Source organism: Peromyscus maniculatus, chromosome 1 (assembly GCF_049852395.1).
Source record: "Peromyscus maniculatus bairdii isolate BWxNUB_F1_BW_parent chromosome 1, HU_Pman_BW_mat_3.1, whole genome shotgun sequence".
Lineage (NCBI taxonomy): Eukaryota > Metazoa > Chordata > Mammalia > Rodentia > Cricetidae > Peromyscus > Peromyscus maniculatus.
The window spans coordinates 51,119,840-51,137,828 of NC_134852.1; the positions used below are offsets into that span (position 1 = coordinate 51,119,840).

General features: G+C 47.5%; 1 protein-coding gene across 1 annotated transcript in view; it reads left to right on the forward strand.

Moving 5' to 3' along the window:
• Uba2 (ubiquitin like modifier activating enzyme 2) overlaps positions 1 to 13,287 on the forward strand; it is a 28,029-nt gene extending 14,742 nt beyond the window's left edge. Inside the window, exons 9-17 of the mRNA XM_006984992.4 lie at positions 518 to 617; positions 1,948 to 2,114; positions 4,918 to 5,011; positions 5,104 to 5,216; positions 6,654 to 6,809; positions 7,943 to 8,039; positions 9,607 to 9,712; positions 11,198 to 11,334; positions 12,478 to 13,287. Of these exons, the coding sequence (XP_006985054.1) occupies positions 518 to 617; positions 1,948 to 2,114; positions 4,918 to 5,011; positions 5,104 to 5,216; positions 6,654 to 6,809; positions 7,943 to 8,039; positions 9,607 to 9,712; positions 11,198 to 11,334; positions 12,478 to 12,665 (1,158 nt within the window). The 3' untranslated portion in view covers positions 12,666 to 13,287. The remainder of the gene's footprint in view (positions 1 to 517; positions 618 to 1,947; positions 2,115 to 4,917; positions 5,012 to 5,103; positions 5,217 to 6,653; positions 6,810 to 7,942; positions 8,040 to 9,606; positions 9,713 to 11,197; positions 11,335 to 12,477) is intronic.
• The last annotated feature ends 4,702 nt before the right edge of the window (positions 13,288 to 17,989 follow it).

The window sequence follows — 17,989 nt, forward strand, 5'->3', positions numbered from 1 at the left end:
TGTTTGTAGACGGGTGCTGGTGTGTGGTGTTGTTTGTAGACGGGTGCTGGTGTGTGGTGTTTGTAGACAGGTGCTGGTGTGTGGTGGTGTTGTTTGTAGACGGGTGCTGGTGTGTGGTGTTGTTGTTTGTAGACAGGTGCTGGTGTGTGGTGTTGTTGTTTGGAGACGGGTGCTGGTATGTGTTGTTGTTTTGGAGACGGGTGCTGGTGTGTTGTGTTGTTTTGTAGATGAGTACTGGTGTGTTTACTGAGCGATTTAGTTTGTGTCACTGTCTCAGACTGATTTGTGGTTTGGGGGGTGGTAGGAGGGCCTGGGTGGTCGGCAGAGCTGAGAGTGACATTGCCCTGCATTCTCCACATATTTGAACATTTATGGTGGTGTTGAAAATTGTTACTCTGCCTATGTATGCCATGCCTTTAAACTTACTTTCACGGTATAATTATAGTAACTCAACAAAATTTGATCTGTTTGTAATGAACTTGGGCTCTAAAGGACTCATGGGATTTGTTTATTTCAGCTTTTTAAAGATGATATTAGGTATCTGCTGACAATGGACAAACTCTGGCGCAAGAGGAAACCTCCAGTTCCACTGGACTGGGCGGAAGTGCAGAGTCAAGGTAAACAGTGCAGCTAGTCACTGGTGGTGGCGGCGGTGGCGGCGCACGCCTTCAATGCCAGCACTCGGGAGGCAGAGGCAGGGGGATCTCTGTGAGTTTGAGGCCAGCCTGGTCTACAGAGTGAGGTCCTGGACGGCCAGGGTTCTACACAGAGAAACCCTGTCAAGAGAGGAGATGGGGATGGGGGGAGGGAGGGAGGGGGGGAGGGAGGGAGGGAGGGAGAAAGAGAGAGAGAGAGAGAGAGAGAGAGAGAGAGAGAGAGAGAGAGAGAGAGAGAGAGAGAGAGAGAGAGAATATGCAGCTAGTCCTTCACATACCATGGGATGCTGTCAGCTAAAGCGTGTATGTGTTTGGTTGGGCTGATTATAAAGAGAAAAGTCATTAGATACAACACCCCAGAGCAGGAGCTGTAGTCCTGCTTTTATAAGCTGGCTGTTTTTCTCTCTCTTTGTATTTTTTTTTAAACTGTCAATGATTAGGAAATTGTGATTTCAATATTCCTGAAAGTGTTGTGGGTATATGTACAAATCTGCCTTTGTACTCCTGAGATTATTTCTTTAAGATTTAACTTAGAAATATATCTTTTAAATTTATAGTCAAAGAAATAAAACAGGTGTACAGGGCTGGAGAGATGGCCCAGAGGTTAAGAGCACTGACTGCTCTTCCAGAGGTCCTGAGTTCAATTCCCAGCAACCACATGGTGGCTCACAACCATCTGTAATGAGATCTGGTGCCCTCTTCTGGCCTGCAGTCATACATACTGTATACATAATAAATAAATAAATCTTTTAAAAAAAACCAGTTGTACAAACGATGACTTTCTCACTGGCATGCTGTGTTTTTATCTGAACTATGCTGCAGCTCACAGCAAGATTGAACTTTAAAGGTCCCTGGAGTGACACGTAGCGGCACTCAGCAGTGACATTGTAAAGTTGGGCAAATGGAAGCATGGCTGACAGCTCAGGCAAAATGTGATTTTTACCTTTTTCTTTCATGTTTACCTTTCCACTCTATGGGTGTGTGCACATGGGTGTAGGTTCCCACCAAGGCCAGAAGTGAGTGTTGGGTTGTCTGGGAGAGCAGCCAGTTCACTTAGCTGCCAGCTTCTCTCCAGCCCTGTCATTATGTTCTTGAATATTCCAACAAAGAGCAGGAGATCCTGACATGGTCTCAGGCAGTCCCTGCTTCAGCGGTTTCCCTGCACACACCCTGGTCGTGGTAACCACCCAGTAGAGTTTGTTTCTTTTTGTCACATCTCAATGGCCAGCAGGTGAATCTATCATAGACCAGGGTAGAGTGAGGTGTGGAACAACTATTCTTACTCTTTTAGGAGGAGAAGCCGATGCATCTGATCAACAAAACGAGCCCCAGTTGGGTTTGAAAGACCAGCAGGTTCTCGATGTGAAGAGCTATGCAAGTCTGTTTTCCAAAAGCATCGAGACTCTGAGAGTTCATTTAGCAGAAAAGGGAGATGGAGCTGAGCTCATATGGGATAAGGTTTGTTTTGAAATGTGTCAGTCACTCACATATCTCACTCATGGTTCCTGTGCTGTAAGAGGCTGGCAACTTGGGGTGTTGCTTGCCTTGTTTGAATGTTTTCCTCTTCGGTTGTGTATTAGAATATGAATTTTCTATGCTTCTAGTAATGCACTCGTGGCTTGTGTTATATTGACTAGAAACTGAGTTATCCCAGTGGGATGTCTGAGTTAGAAAAACAGATAGAAAGTCCTCTGCTTTTGGAGGCAGCAGCTCATCTGCCTGATTTGACCTTAAAAATAGTAAAAATTGTCTACGTCCCATCCCCCCGCGCGGCCCCCCCCCCCCCCAGACTGAGTCTAAGCCCTTGTCAACGCTAGTTGAGCATTGTGTGGCTCAGGCTCTCCTTAACAGTTGAAAGCATGTGCTGTCGTATTCAGTTCTGAGATTGCCTTTCTGTTGAAATGGATAGAGTTTTCTTTCAGAAGCCTGGGAGAGCAAAGCCAGGCTTGGCCCACATCTGTAGTTCGAGCACTTGGGAGGCTGAGGTAAATCATCATGTTTGAGGTCGTCCTAGCCTGTAGAGTGTCTGAGACAGGGTCTCTAGTGCAAGCTAGCCTCAGTCTCCCTCTGTTGCTGGGGGTGACCTTGACCTCCTGACCTTGCTTCCTCCCCGTCAGTTATGTAGTGCTGGAGATTGAACTCGGCCTCTCGTTTGCCAGAAGGCTGCTCTCCATTCGGGCTGCATTCCCAGGAAGATGCATTTGTTGCTAAGGTTGAAATTGTATTAGAAGTTCACTGTGTTTAACTGGCATTTGAATTGACGGTAAAATTGATTGTGTGACAAAGTTTGTTTATTCCTATTGTGCCAGCACTCCACTGAGACCTGAGATGTGTCTGCGGCTCTTTACTGGGATGCTCACTTGCCTGCCATGCCTGGGGCCCTGGGGTTCATCCCCAGCAGGGGAACGAAAGGAAAGATGTGCTGTGGGTTTCAAAGTGAGGAGAAGTGATTGGCCAGTTTTAGAATCCTCAGATAACTATGTGCACAAACGTTGAAACTTTGGTTGAATCAGATATCTAACACAAAGCTGGTAGATTTAGATTTTTGAAATTCTTATAAACACTAGTCTCTTGGTTTGTGTGATATAAATGGTAGGTTTTAAAATATTTTCTTTGTTGTTATTCTAGCAATTTGGAAAGATTCTATTTGTTCACTGGGGCCAAATAAGGCGCTCTTGGACCTGAACACTGCTGCCTTCAGCCAGTTCCTGAGAGATGGGTGGTTTGGGTTGTTTTGTTATTCATGTATTTTATGTAGATGAGTGCTCTGTCTTCATGCACACCAGAAGAGGGCATCAGATCTCATTACAGACAACTGTGAGCCACCGTGTGGGTGCTGGGAATTGAACTCAGGACCTCTGAAGAGCAGCCAGTGCTCTAACCTCTGAGCCATCTCTCCAGCCCCACAAGCCATTTCTTTAAGAATAAAGGCATTTAGCTGGGCATGGTGGCACACACCTTTAATCCCAACATTGGGGTGGGGGGACGACAGCAAATCCTGTCTTGAAAAAAGTGAAAAAGGAAAGAATAAAGGCATTTTACAGAGCAAGGCAGCCACTTCTCACTCAAGAACTTACCAAAATAGGAGTGGACGGCCAGACATGATGGCTCACACCTTTAGTCCCAGTGCTTGGGAAGCAGAGGCAGGTGGGTCTTTGTGAGTTCGAGGCCAGGCTGAGTTACATAGTAGGTCCAGGATAGACAGGGATATGTAGTGAGACCCTATCAAAAAAGAAAAAAGAGAGACCATCAGGCCGGGGAGTAGCATTTTGCTTTTGGGTTTGAACTGGGTAGGTGAGAAGCTGAGGCCAAGCTCTTGCAGCCTTTGCTTCACTCAAGAGCATGTGCTGTATATGGCAGAAGCCACCTCTGGGCTCTTCATTACTCGTGGGGAAATGGCCCTACGGCTCTAAGCTGGGCATGTTAATGCATGCCTTTAATCCCAGCACACAGGAGGAATAGGCAGCAGGCAAATCTGAGTTCTCCAGGCCAACCTGGTCTACTAAGTGAGTTCTGGGAAATACAGGACAGGGATACACAGAGAAACCCTGTCCTCAAACACTGCACACGGGGTTATCTGTTCAGCCCCAGCTTTACACACTAAAGAGACCTACAGCCTGTGAGTTCACAGCCACATCTGGGAAAGGCCTTGCTGCCGGGACTTAGCAGAGATTCAGCAAGGCTAAACAGCTTGTCCTTGCCTAGATTCTCTGTGTGTCTAGCAACCTCACTACTAATGGGCCCAGAAAGAGCTTCCTTCAATGAAAAATGTGTTTAGCTGTACACATAGCCTCTGTGCATTTGGTTTTGTTTTTCAAAGATGCTTTTACTTTTTGTTTCATGTGTATAATTGTTGTGCTTGCACATGGGTAAGACAGGATTGAGTCTCCTGAAACATGGATGCTGGGAACTGAACTCTGGTTCTTTGTAAGGGCTGCAAGTGCTTCTAACTGACCACTGGGCCATCCTTCCAATTCACCAGTGCATTTGTTTAAGCGGGAATGCTTTCCTAGCAGGCATGGTGGTGGTTAGTGTTCTTGGCAGACTCCTCCTGGACTGGAGAACCTGATGAGCCCCTTTCCCTACACAGTCAGCCTCCATGCTACTTCCTGTGGGGCCGACCACAGCTGCCCCGCCTCTGGAGCAAAACACCCCTTGTTCTGGCTGTGTGTCTGCACGTTACAGATGTGCAAATATGGCTGATTGGAAGGTAACGCAGTGAAATGGCTTTGATTGGCCTTGTGATTTGTGTTCCTGGCAGGACGACCCACCAGCAATGGATTTTGTCACTTCTGCTGCAAACCTCAGGATGCACATTTTCAGCATGAATATGAAGAGCAGATTTGATATAAAATGTAAGTTGTTTGTACTTTGGTTGTATCATCAACAAACCCATGCAGAGTTTTCTGTTTAGACGACTGACCCTGTTTGTCTTTCTGTCCTCTAGCAATGGCGGGGAACATCATTCCTGCTATCGCCACTACGAATGCAGTGATTGCCGGCTTGATCGTCTTGGAAGGACTGAAGATTTTATCTGGAAAAATAGACCAGTGTAGAACCGTGAGTACTTTCGTTTGTTTAGTTTTGGCTTTTGAGGTGGTTCCTCACTGTGTTGCTCTGGCTGATCTGGAACTCATTATAGGGACCAGGCTGGCCTTGAACTCACAGGGATCCACCTGCCTCTGCCTCCTGAGTTGTGAGATTAAAGGCGTATTGTACCACTACACCCAGTTATTTAACCTTCTTCTAAGAGTAATTTTATAAGAAATACATTAACTGTGCTGGGAATTGAACTAAAAAATGCTTTTGGAATTTTGAGACTGATGTTGCCGAGGCTGGCCTTGAGCTCACTGTGTAGCTGAGGATGACTTGAACAGGCCCTGAGAGCATGTGCATTCCCACACCACACCCAACTTGATTCAGTTTTCTTTTTATTTACTTTAATTTAGTATGCTGGGTTTTTAACTTTTAAGAATTTTTTCTTTTTTTTTTTTTTTTTTTTTTGGTTTTTCGAGACAGGGTTTCTCTGTGTAGCTTTGCGCCTTTCCTGGAACTCACTTGGTAGCCCAGGCTGGCCTCGAACTCACAAAGATCCGCCTGCCTCTGCCTCCCGAGTGCTGGGATTAAAGGCGTGCGCCACCACCGCCCGGCGAATTTTTTCTTTTTCCTTTTTTTTTTTTTTTTGTTTTTGGAGACAGGGTTTCTCTGTGTAGCTTTGCGCCTTTCCTAGAACTCACTTTTTTTTTTTTTTTTTTTTTTTTTAAGATTTATTTTATTTATTATGGATACAGAAGAGGGCACCAGATCTCATTACAGATGGTTGTGAGCCACCATGTGGTTGCTGGGAATTGAACTCAGGACCTCTGGAAGAGCAGTCAGTGCTCTTAACCTCTGAGCCATCTCTCCAGCCCCAAGAACTCACTTTTTAGACCAGGCTGGCCTCGAACTCACAGAGATCCACCTGCCTCTGCCTCCCGAGTGCTGGGATTAAAGGTGTGCGCCACCACCACCCGGCTTAGAATTTTTTCTTTTAAATGATAAATTTTTCACAGAAAACTGAATGTCTCCTGTGGTTTCAGCTTGAGTTAAGAACAATGCTATTAAGCTTATGGAAGTAAGAGCACTGGCTGCTCTTCTGGAGGCCCCAGCTTCCATTCCCAGAACCCACAGCATATCTTAAAACTGCCACTTCAGTGCTGTAGGACCCGGGGTCCTCTTCGGCTCCTGCGGGGACTGAATGCACAGTGTTGGACACAGGCCTGTGGAGGGAGAACACCCATCTACACAAAGTAATAAAAGAAAGAAAAAACGCCTTCAGTCCCAGCACCTGAGAGATAGAGCCAGGCAGATCTCTGAGTTGGAGGCCAGCCTGGTCTAGAGTGTGTTCCAGGACAGCCAGAGCCACACAGAGAAACCCAGTGGGGGAGGTTCTAGATTCATCTGTATATAAAGTGGAAATGCAGTGTTTCTGATTCCTGCTTGTGTTTTTCTCTGAAGATTTTTTTAAATAAACAGCCAAACCCAAGAAAAAAGCTCTTGGTGCCCTGCGCACTGGACCCTCCCAACAGCAGCTGTTATGTCTGTGCCAGCAAGCCCGAGGTGACCGTGCGGCTGAATGTCCACAGAGTGACTGTCCTCACCTTACAGGATAAGGCAAGTACAAGGGCTGGTTCTGTTTCCTTTTGAATGAGCCGAGGATGGAGGTCACCCTTTCCAGTGTGGCCATGACCAGCTTGACATCAGATTCTTGCCCTGGAAAGCCCTGGCTGCAGAGTGAGCAGTGCCGCTCCTGGATGGCTTGGCAATCCAGGTTCCCACTGGCCTCTTGAGTCTGCTTCCAGGATGTGTGTCTCGTCCTGGGAAGGGTGGTGTGCTTGGCTGGAGTGTGGATCCTAGCTGGGCAGCAGATGGACAGTGGGGAAAGTCGGTATTTCTGACAAACAGCAGTCCCTCAGTTGTCCTGCTGCTGCTGTTGCTGCTGCTGCTGCTGGTGGTGGTGCTGGTGGTAGTGGTGGTGGTGGTAATGGTGGTGGTGAACAGATCGAATGCATAATACCTGGCTAAGGCTGGGTGTGCCCTGTTTCTTTCCGAACAAAAACTCTGGAGTAACTTCATCTTGAAGAATGTGTGTGTGATGCTCTTTCCTATGACGTAGTTGTTGTTGGTATTTGCTGTGGAGCTGAAAGGACTCCTGAGTGTGGGGCTACACTTGTAGAGAGAGCTGCCGTTTTTAGGAGCAGGTAGGATTAACACTATTGCCACTTAAGTTGCGTCTTGGAAGGTAAGGGAGATGTTTGGGACAGAAAAGTTATCCAATTAGGCATTTTCCTGTCTAACACCTTCCATGACAGGGTGGACTTGGAGACTGAGGGGAAATGTGTCAGATACTCTGCCCAAGCCTAATCTGCAGGGGGCAGAGAGGAGAGCGTCTCCAGGTCCTCAGGCTGCATCTGTAGGCAACCCCTGGGTTTCCTGCTGCCAGAAGCAGAGAGAATAGTAAAGGACAACAGGCCAGAGAGACAGACACTCAGTGGGTCAGACAGACCTGACGACCCAAGTCCCTCGGTGGAAGGAGGGACCCAATTCCAAACCTTTTATATGGCCTATACCTGTGTGCTGTGGCACTTGTGCGTGCACACTCACCTAGATACCGCATACACACAGTACTCACGTTTTGAAGAATAACTTGAACCCTCTCTGATGAAAAGGTAAACCTGTATAGAAAAGCAATATTCTTATGGTCTTCAATGACCTGCATGAGTTAATATTTAATTTTCCCTTTTTAGATAGTGAAAGAGAAGTTTGCTATGGTGGCACCGGATGTCCAGATTGAAGATGGGAAAGGAACAATCCTGATCTCTTCGGAGGAGGGAGAGACAGAAGGTACCAGGCTTGCTCCTCCTCTCCGGGGCGGCTGCCTGAGGAGGGCTGAGCTGGCTCTTGTCTTGCCTGTGTGGTGTCTGCCATCACAGTGGCAGCGGGGCACTTGGGGAGTTCTCCCAGGGTGCTGCTTATCCCCGCAGCTCCACATCTGGAGGCTTTCCGGAGTTGGGGTCCTCGGGGGTTGTTGGTGTGCCAGTGCACAGATCGTGGCTTTTTACACATTGTAATACCGTGGTTCATTTCCAAGGACGCACTGTCCGTATCGTGGGCCCTGGGGCTAGGTTGCTGGTGAGTGTGCTCTTCAGGCTGTTAGCCATCCTGGGGATTGTATAATAAAAGTCTTTTTATTCCGGAGTGGCTAGGTCAGGCCAGGTGGTGGGGGCGCACACCTTTACTTCCAGCACTCAGGAGGCAGAGGCAGGGGGATCTCAGAGTTCCAGGACAGCTAGGGCTGTCCTGTTACACAGAGACACCCTGTATCGAAAAAAAACCAAAATGAATGGCAAGCTCTTGGTAGATGGAGCTTTCCTACCCCTACCCCCAGGTTGAAATTCCAGCAGCACTGTATCTGCTAGCTAGGTCAGCCTTCCACCACTGAACTGCTTTCCAGCTTTGTTATAAACTGTGTTGAGATTTCCTGTCAGGAGCAGGAATGCAGTCAGATGGCAGGGTGCCAGCTTAGCATGCATGAACCAGATGTGGTGGCACACACCTGTCCCTGTCCTTAAAGGGGAGAAGAAGCAGGAGGATCAGAAGTTCAAGGCCCATCTTAAGTTAGCTACAGGGTAAATCTGAGGCATGGAGCACACACCTTAATCATGCACTCATTAGGCAGAGGCGGAAGGATCTCTGAGTTTGAGGCCAGCCTGGTCTATAGAGCAAGACCTATATTTAAAGAAGAAAAAAAAAATCAGGATTCATGTTGGTAGTAGTTTTGCTTGTTGAGAAATCATTTGAGATATTAGGCCATGTGTAGAGGTGTCTGTTGGTTGGCCATTTAGGGAGTCTGGTTTAAATCAGTGTGCTCTGAATGGGAGGTTGTTGTGGGTCCTTCTTGTTCACTCCTTGAAGTGCTGAATTCCTAGTGCCTACCAGCACACTTAGGACTGTAAGTCCCACAGCCTGGAGCTCTGACCCGTCAGAAGCTTTGCCCCAGGCCTCCTCTCCTTGTTGTGTCTTCACGTGGGCTTTCTTAAGAGATGTGCATCCCTGATCTCTGGGGGCCAGACTTCTATAGGGACGGCTTTATTTGTTTAAATAAGAGTCTTGTGTAGCTCGGGCTAGCTCAAAAAATAACCTTGGCCTTTTGATCCCCCACCTCCACCTCCCAAGTGCTAGGGTTACAGGCATGTGAAAGACTATTTTTAACTTGTTATCACTTGTACAAAGCTGTATCTTCAAATGCAGTCACTTTTTTTGGGTACTGTGGGTCAGGATTTGAGAATGCCATTGGGGGGGGGGGACGACGACACAGTGATGCCATAATGGAGTGTGCTTTTTAAGAGTTAACCTACCTGCCTGCACTGTGAAGACCTAATTAAGGCACCCCCATTCTGTTCACATCTAGCTAATAACCCCAAGAAGTTGTCTGATTTTGGCATTAGAAATGGCAGCCGGCTTCAAGCAGACGACTTCCTTCAGGACTACACTTTACTGATCAACATTCTTCATAGGTAGGAACTGTGGTGCTGGGGGCAAGAAACACGAGGGCACGGGAGCAGAGGGGAGCTCAGGAGAGCTGCACAGGGTCTGCTTGACCTGACCGCGGAGGTCATGGGGCTCTAGCTGCAGGAAAATGCTGGGGTTCACAACAAAACTGTTTCAGGATGAAAAACTGAAGGCTTAGAGGATGGCTGACCGTCAGGCTTTGGACAGATGGGGTGCCCGCAAGGTGCTCAGGCGAGGGTGCTGGCGGGCCTGGGTTCGGTTCCCCAGACTCAGTGGAGAAAGGGGAGAGCCCACCCTCAGGTCTGCTGAGCTCCACGTGTGTGCTGTGAGGAGCAGTCACTGAATAAGTTAACATGTTTCAATCTTAGGTATAAATTAGTAATCAACTTTTGAGGCCATTTGTAAGGTAAATTTATTTTCATAATTCAGCTGTAGTAAGATCTTGATGTTTTTCTTTTTTACATTTTAAGATTACATTTATTTTGTGTGTACATGAGAGTGTGAGTGGGTGTGTGTGTACCTATTCACACGCACCATGACAGTACATGTGGGAGTCAGAGCAGACTGGCTTCAGCTGGCTGAAGTTGAGTCTCGTTTTTAATTTTACGTGTGTGGGAATGTTTTGTCTCTGTGTGTGCACACGCGCGCATGCAGTGACAAACACGGCATTGGATCCCCTGGAACTAAGGTTACAGGTGGCTGTGAGCTGCCACCGGGGTGCTAGGAGAAGAACGGGTTCTGGAAGAGCAGCCAGTGCGTGCTCTTAACTGCTGAGCCGTCTCTGCAGCCCCGTTGAAGTGAACATGCCTGTGAGTCCTGGAAGACCGACATCACTTTCTAACAAACTTTATAACAAAGTGTGGTGTTGGCACTGTAGATTCTACAGTTGCATAATGGACTCAGGGCTAGATGTCAGTGTGTGCTGTCTCTGGCCTCCTTGGGACACCAGCTAGGTGACAGTGGCAGGCAAGCTTGTGTTACTTGTGACAGAAAACCACAGGAAAGGACAGGACTGTTCAAGTGTCTGAAGGAGGAGCAGGGCCAGGGTGAAGGTTTGTGCCTGGCTTACTTACCTTGTGTTTAAGTCTCGGGACAGAACTGCCTTTAAAGATGTGCGCCCTCTGTTCACCCTGACACATGAACTCCCATGTATGAAAGTGGGGAGTTACCTATAAAGGTGGGGAAATCCGGGAACCACATAACCCTGTTCCCAGAACAGAGATCAGGTCACAAATGGAGTGAAGGCTCTTTGGTGTAGCAGCTGGAAAAAAGGACGTCTCCGAGTTGCTGGGCTGCAGAATTGTTAGCGACACAAAGGAAAACCAGCCTTTACCGTTTGAATCAGAAAAGCTCTGCTCTGTGGTCTTTTTCACGAGTGTTGTGAGAATGAGAACCTTCTGGGGTGCAGTGCACGCCGGGCTGTGAGGGAGGCTCCGGTCCTTACCTTGTGAGCTTGCATCCCTGGCTCACAGCCTGACTCTCTCTTACAGTGAAGATCTAGGAAAGGATGTTGAGTTTGAGGTTGTTGGTGATGCCCCAGAAAAAGTAGGGCCCAAACAAGCGGAAGATGCTGCCAAAAGCATCGCCAACGGCAGTGACGACGGTGCCCAGCCTTCCACCTCCACAGGTGAGTCCCTCCAGCCAGAAGACTTGAGACACTGTCGCTGAGCTGATTTGGAATTGATTGTATGATGAACTTGAGTTTTATGAGCTGTGAAGACCTTTAAGGCTGGGGGTTTGGGTAGAGGGAATGGGATGGTTTTCTGACTCCCCCCAGTCGCGCTCACGGCAGGCTGTGGACTTACTTCCTGGCTCACTGTCTAAACTGCCAACTGCCTGTTTGATTTGGACGTCTCAAATCACACATCTGGCTCTTTGAGCAGGTGCTTGGAGGGTGGGTGTGACTTCCAGGTAGGCGGAGCTCCTAAGCAGAGCCCACTGAAGAGCGATCTCAGGGTCCGACCCTTCGCTGCTCTGGTTGGACTGTTACCTTCTGACATCCTCTCCTTTTTTTTTTTGGTGTGTGTGTTCAGGAAACTGAAGGTTAACAGTTTTTACCTCTGTTTCCATCCATTTGACCCGGTCTTTGGGTGTCTCTTAGAATGTCTGCTCTGGGCTGTAGCATCCTCTGAGGATGAGGCTGTGGAACATGGCCCTCTTGGCTGGCCCGCTCTCCCTCCCCACAACTGAAGTATTGTAATGCTGACCCTCTGTTGTGGTGGGTTTTGAAGGCGATATGGGGAATATTGGGGCTTTTTTGAGGGGGAGGGGGTACGACTAAAGATCACAAGTGTGGGGGTCTTGGAGTTTGAACCCTGAGCACGTTTTGTGACCTAGTCCATCTCTGTCCCTCGGTTTCCTCTCTGGAAGTGGGGTAATAATGTTGTCTTCTTTATAGGGTGAGTAGATGAGTTTGTGCACAGTGCTCAGAGCAGTCCCTGGCGGCTGTAAGTGCCTTTGTTGCTGTTGCTGCTCTGTTTTCTGTTAGGGTGCCCTCCCCTTCTCAGCGGAGACTCAGGAGGCATGATGGTGCATTTGAATTACATGCTAGTCACAATTGTTTGTTTTGCTTGGGAAAAAATGGGAGTTGGCCCAGGGTTGGTTCCCCGGTAGCACCTTCTAAAAGTAGACGTGCTTGTTACACGGAACACTGGAGACACAGTCCCTGGGGGTGGCCAGTGAGGGTGGCTTCCAGTCAGAGTGAGGAGGCCTTGGAGAGCGGCTGCTGTCTCCCACACTTCACCGCTCTTTGCATTGTTTCCGAAATAAGCACTAGAGCAAGACGATGTGCTCATAGTTGATTCAGACGAAGAAGGCCCTTCCAATAGCGCCACCGACGGCAGCAGCGAGGACGAGAGGGCCCGCAAGCGGAAACTGGACGAGACTGGGGGTGCCGGTGCCAAGAGGTCCCGCCTGGAGCCCACGGAAGACCTTGATGACATCATCGCGCTAGACTGAGCAGACTCCTGGCCCTTGACCTGGTCGAGCGGAAGGTTTTGTCCTTTGCTGCAGAGGGAAAGCACGGGCTGCGGTGGCTTTGGTTCCGCTCCTGTGAAAGCATCCATTGCTAAGACTTAGAGACTGCGTTGCTATGTTGATGTAGGAGTAGTGTTCGAGACCCTGTGAACAAAGCCGGGTGGGCCAGTGAGGAGCTGAGAGGACGGTGCATGTTGCTTCCCTGTACATAGCCTTAGCTGTCATTTCCTAGTGGAAGATACTGTGTGGGGTAGGAACGCTGAGACCTGGTTATAAATATTATGCCTTTATTTTTGGCTAGAGAAGAGTTATTTTTAGCCTAGATCTAACCATTTTCATACTCTTACCTGAAAGACTCACAGAAGTGTCAAGTGCTATGCATTGAAACTTGTTTTTTAAATGTTACCTGGCACTGTGTATATTAATGTAAAACAATGTTAATTTACTCAAACTTTCAGTTTGTACTGCCTGGTATGTCTGTGTAAGAAGCCAATTTTTGTGTATTTGTTACAGTTTCAGGTTATTTATATTTGATGTTTTGTAAACTCAAACAACAAATATACTGTACTTATGGACCAAATAAATGGCGTCTGCATACTTGTTACCACTTCTGCTGCTTTAGTGGTTTGTATCTACACTTCTGAGGACTGCCTCCAGGCTGGGACAGCTGGGTGTGGTGGCCCACACCAGAGCCAGGCGGATCTCTGTGTTCGAGGCCAGCCTGGTCTACAGAGCGAGATACAGGACAGGCACCAAAACTACACAGAGAAACCCTGTCTCGAAAAACCAAACAAAACAAAAACAAAAAAGAATTCAGGATGGGCAGTGGTAGTGCATGCCTTTAATCCCAACTTGAGAGGCAGAGGCAGGTGGATCTCCATGAGTTTAAGGCCAGCTTGGTCTACAGAACAAGTTCCAGAACAACCAGGTCTACATGGAGAAATCCTGCCTCAAAACAAAAAAAAAAGAATTCAGGATCCTATTTAGCTTCATGGTGAGATTGAAGCCAGCCTGAGCTTCATGAGACCATCTCAATCCCAACCAACTGAAGTACATCCAGGGCTGGCTGAGGTGGCACTCAGTGCTTGGGAAGCATGTGAAAGGCCATGGGTTTGATAATAGCACTTCACTACAAAAAAAGTAGGAATTTAGAGATTGGGCTGGCAGTATGGCTCAGTGGGTAAAGGTGTTTGCCAGAAGCCTGATGACCCGAGTTCAGTCCCCAGGACCCACATGTTAGGAGAAAGCCAGCTTGTCTAATTTGTCCTCTGACCCCACATGGAGTGTGCCCACCCACATTGTTGTTTTGAGGAAGTGTGACTGAATGATGACCTTTGGATGCTGGCCCTGTGGGGGTCCCTCTGCAGCGTACATGGATAGGTGCATTGTTCGTGGCCCAGCTGGAGCCACAGTCAACTTCATGCTCTGCCCTTCCAGGTCTCCACTCTCGACTATTTTCATTACATGCAGGTGGGCCTTAACACCCCCCACACAAAAATTATCTACTCCATTTTTTAAAACACTGAGGGGCCTTTAGAGATGGCTCAGTAGCTGAAGGGCCTGTAAGTCTGAAGACCAGAATTTGGATTCCCCAGATCTCATCTAAAATACCAGGTAGGCATGGCTGCCAGCCTGTACTTCCATCCTGGCAAGGCTGGCTGACAAGCAGTGTGGAGCTGGAGAGATGGCCCAGCGGTGAGGAGCATTGTACTCTCCGTACAGACCCACACTCAGACACCATAGCTACATAATGAAAACAGGGCTGGAGAGATGGCCGAGCGGTGAGGAGCACCGGTTGCTCTTGCAGAGGACCTGAGTTTGGTTCCCAGCACCCACATGGCTCACAATTCCAATTCTAGGGCATATGACACGTTTGGCATCTGCAGGTACCAGCAGGCAAAATACTCATAATAAATTCACATTTTTAAGGTTTGTGCATACGAGTAACCATCCTCTTGCTTCCCAAGAACTGGAATTATCAACCTGTATCATCATCGGACTGGGATCTTAAAATATACTTTAATTTTTGGATGTGGTGGCACATGCCTTGAATCTCAGCCTTTTGAGGGTTGGTTTGGTTGTGGATTTTTGAGACAGGATCTGACCTGAAACTTACTATGTAGACCAGGCTTGGCCTCAAACTCCCGAGTGCTGGGGTTAAAGGTGTGTACCACCACCACCACCCAGCTGAAAATTATATTACTTAAAAAAGCTTCTGTGTGACTGGAGAGATGGCTTAGTGCTTAACTGTCTAAGAGCACTGTTAAGTTAAGAGCACTGGCTGCTTGTGTAAGGACTTGGGTTTCGTTCCTGGCACCCATGTGGTGGCTTACCACCTTCTGTAACTCCAGTCACAGGGGACCTGACACCTGACCTTCACTGCCCCCCAGCACACGTGGTATACATATGAACATATAAACAAACTCCATAAAAAAAACTAAAAAGCAATTGTGTGTATTGTGTGCTCGTGTGTGTGCGTGTGTGTGTGTGTGTGTGTGTGTGTGTGTGTGTGTGTGTGTGTGTATACACGTGTATGCACATGGCACAGCACTTGTGTGGAGGTCCGAGGATAAGCAACGTCTTTGCATTTTAAAGCCATATTCCTGAGCTCCAGAATTCTCCATTTGACTGTTTTTAGAGTGGATATATTTAGAGAAGTATTTTTATAGATACTTTTATACTAGGGACCTGCTACTTGAATTCTACACATGGAAGGAACATTCTTCTGCATTCAGTTCAACACAACAAATTCCAGTCAAAAGCTTATTTAAGACATTTCCCTGCTCTCGTTAAAGAAAACAAATATAAACTGAGCATGGTTGTACATGCCTTTAATCCCAGCACCTGGGAGGTGAAGGCAGGCCAGTCAATTAGCTCAGAGCCATTGTTGGCTACATAGCAAGTTTGGAGCCAGCCTGGGGAAGAAAGGAGGGAGGGAGAAAGAAAGGAAGAAAATGAACCAAGGTGAATGTAGGGCCATGGTGCTTTGTTGTGTTTGGTTATATTCTGAAGATAATTATTGCCTGATAAAGTAACGTTTTAAGAAGTGTTGCTAGGGCTGGGGCCCTGGACTGGATAAAAAGGGGAAACGAGAAAGCGAGCTCAAATGCAGCTCTCCTGCACCCTGACTGTAGAGGTCTGCCACCAGGCTTCTCCGCTTTTAGAGGATTGTGTTCCCTCTAAAAGCAGGAGCCATAGGAAATGTGTTTTCGAGGATTTTAACACAGTGATGAGAAGAGTGATGAATACAGCGGACCTCGCCAAAAGTAATTTTAAAAGTTGAGTGTGGCCGGGTGGTGGCGCACGCCTTTAATCCCAGCACTCGGGAGGCAGAGGCAGGCGGATCTCTGTGAGTTTGAGGCCAGCCTGGGCTACAGAGTGAGATCCAGGACAGGCACCAAAAACTACACAGAGAAGCCCTGTCTTGAAAAAGAAAAAGAAGAGAGAGAGAGGGAGGGAGGGAGGGAGGGAGGGAGGGAGGGAGGGAGAGAGAGAGAGAGAGAGAGAGAGAGAGAGAGAGAGAGAGAGAGAGAGAGAGAGAGAGAGAAGGAAGAAAAAGAAAGCTGAGTGTGACGGCACATGCCTTTAACCCCGGTACATGCCTTTAACCCCAGCATTTGGGAGGTAGAGACAGGTGGATCCTTGAGTTCAAGGCCAGCCTGGTCTATGGCGTGAGTTCCAGGACCACCTTTTTATTGTATGTGTATGAGTGTTTGGCCTGCGTGTGTGAGCCCAGTGCCCCCTCAGGCCACAAAAGGCTGCCAATTGTCCTGGAACTGGAGGTACACATAGTGGTGAGCTGCAGTGTGGCAGCTGGGTGCTGAACCTGGGTCCTTTGTAAGAGCAGCAAGTGCTTTTAACTGCTGAGCCATTTTTCTAAACCCCCAAAATAACTCCTATTTCTAAGACACATAAAAACAAGAAGTCATAAACTGGTAGAAAATATTTGTAAAACACACAGCACACTGGTATTCAAAATATGTAACAAATTCTCATAACTCAGTAATATAAAAAGCTTACTAAATATCTTTGACCCATGTCAGCTTGAAAAAAGTGCATAAGAGGGTTGGAAAGATGGCTCAGCAGTTAAGAGCACTGGTTGCTTTTCCAGGGGATCTGGTTCACTTCTCAGCTCCCACATGGTGCTCACAATGCCTTATAATTCCAGGTCTAGGAGATCCAATGTCCTCTTCTGGCTTTTATGGGCCTCAGGTATGCACATGGTGTATTAATACACATGCAGGCAAAACTCCCATACACATAAAATAAGTAAATTAAAAAATAAATAAGGAATTTTTTAAAATCTAGCAAATTTGGAAAGGCTTTGAGCAAAATTTTGTTAGAATGTACACATGGTGATTGCCTTTAATCCCAATGCTCAGGAAACAGAGGCAGGTGGATCTCTGTTAGTTGGAGGCCAGCCTGGGCTATATAGTGAGTTCCAGGAGAGGAAGGGCTATGAAGATCCTGTCTCAAAAAAAACAAAAAAAAATTACAATGTACACAAAAGTTTGAATGTTAGTTTCTATACACTTTGTCATGGTTTTTCTCATTCTTCTTTTTGAGACAGGGTCTGTGTTGCCTTGCCTGTCCTGGAACTCACTCTGTACACCAGGCTGTCCTCAAACTCACAGAGATCTGCCGGCCTCTGCCTCATGAGTGTTGGGATAATAATGTATGCTGCCATACCCCACTTGGTTTCTCCCATTTGTAAATAATGTGCGGGCATGCACACATGCAAACACACACACTAGTTCATTTGTGGTACTCAGGGTCCCAGCTAGGCTTTCAGATCTGTTTGCTTATTTATTTAGTGTGATCAGAGATGACTATGACTTTCAGGGGGAGGGGTTCTCTCCTACCTCGTGGGTCCCAGGATGGAACTCCTCATCAGGCTTGATGGCAAGTGTCTTTACCCACTGACCCATCTCCCTGCCCCCAGCTCCTTTTATTATTTTTCATTTTGAAATAGTCGCACTCCATTGATCAGACTGACTTTGAATTTGTTCTGTAGCTCAGGCCAGCCTTGAATTAGTGATCCTTTTGCTTCCGTCTTCTGGCTGGCCTCCATCTTTCCATGCTGGGTGAATAGCCTGCAGACTTCACTGCGCACAAGGGATTCCATCTCAGATGCGCTCTGTTCTGCTCTTCCACAGCGGGGCGTTTTAGGTTGTGCTACCTATTTCCAGGGGAAGTAATGGGTTTTAACTGACCCTGGACACTAATCTATTATTTACATTTTGAAGGCTCCCACTGGGCATGTGTTCGTGCCACAGTGGGTGTGTGGAAGTCTGAGAACAATTTAT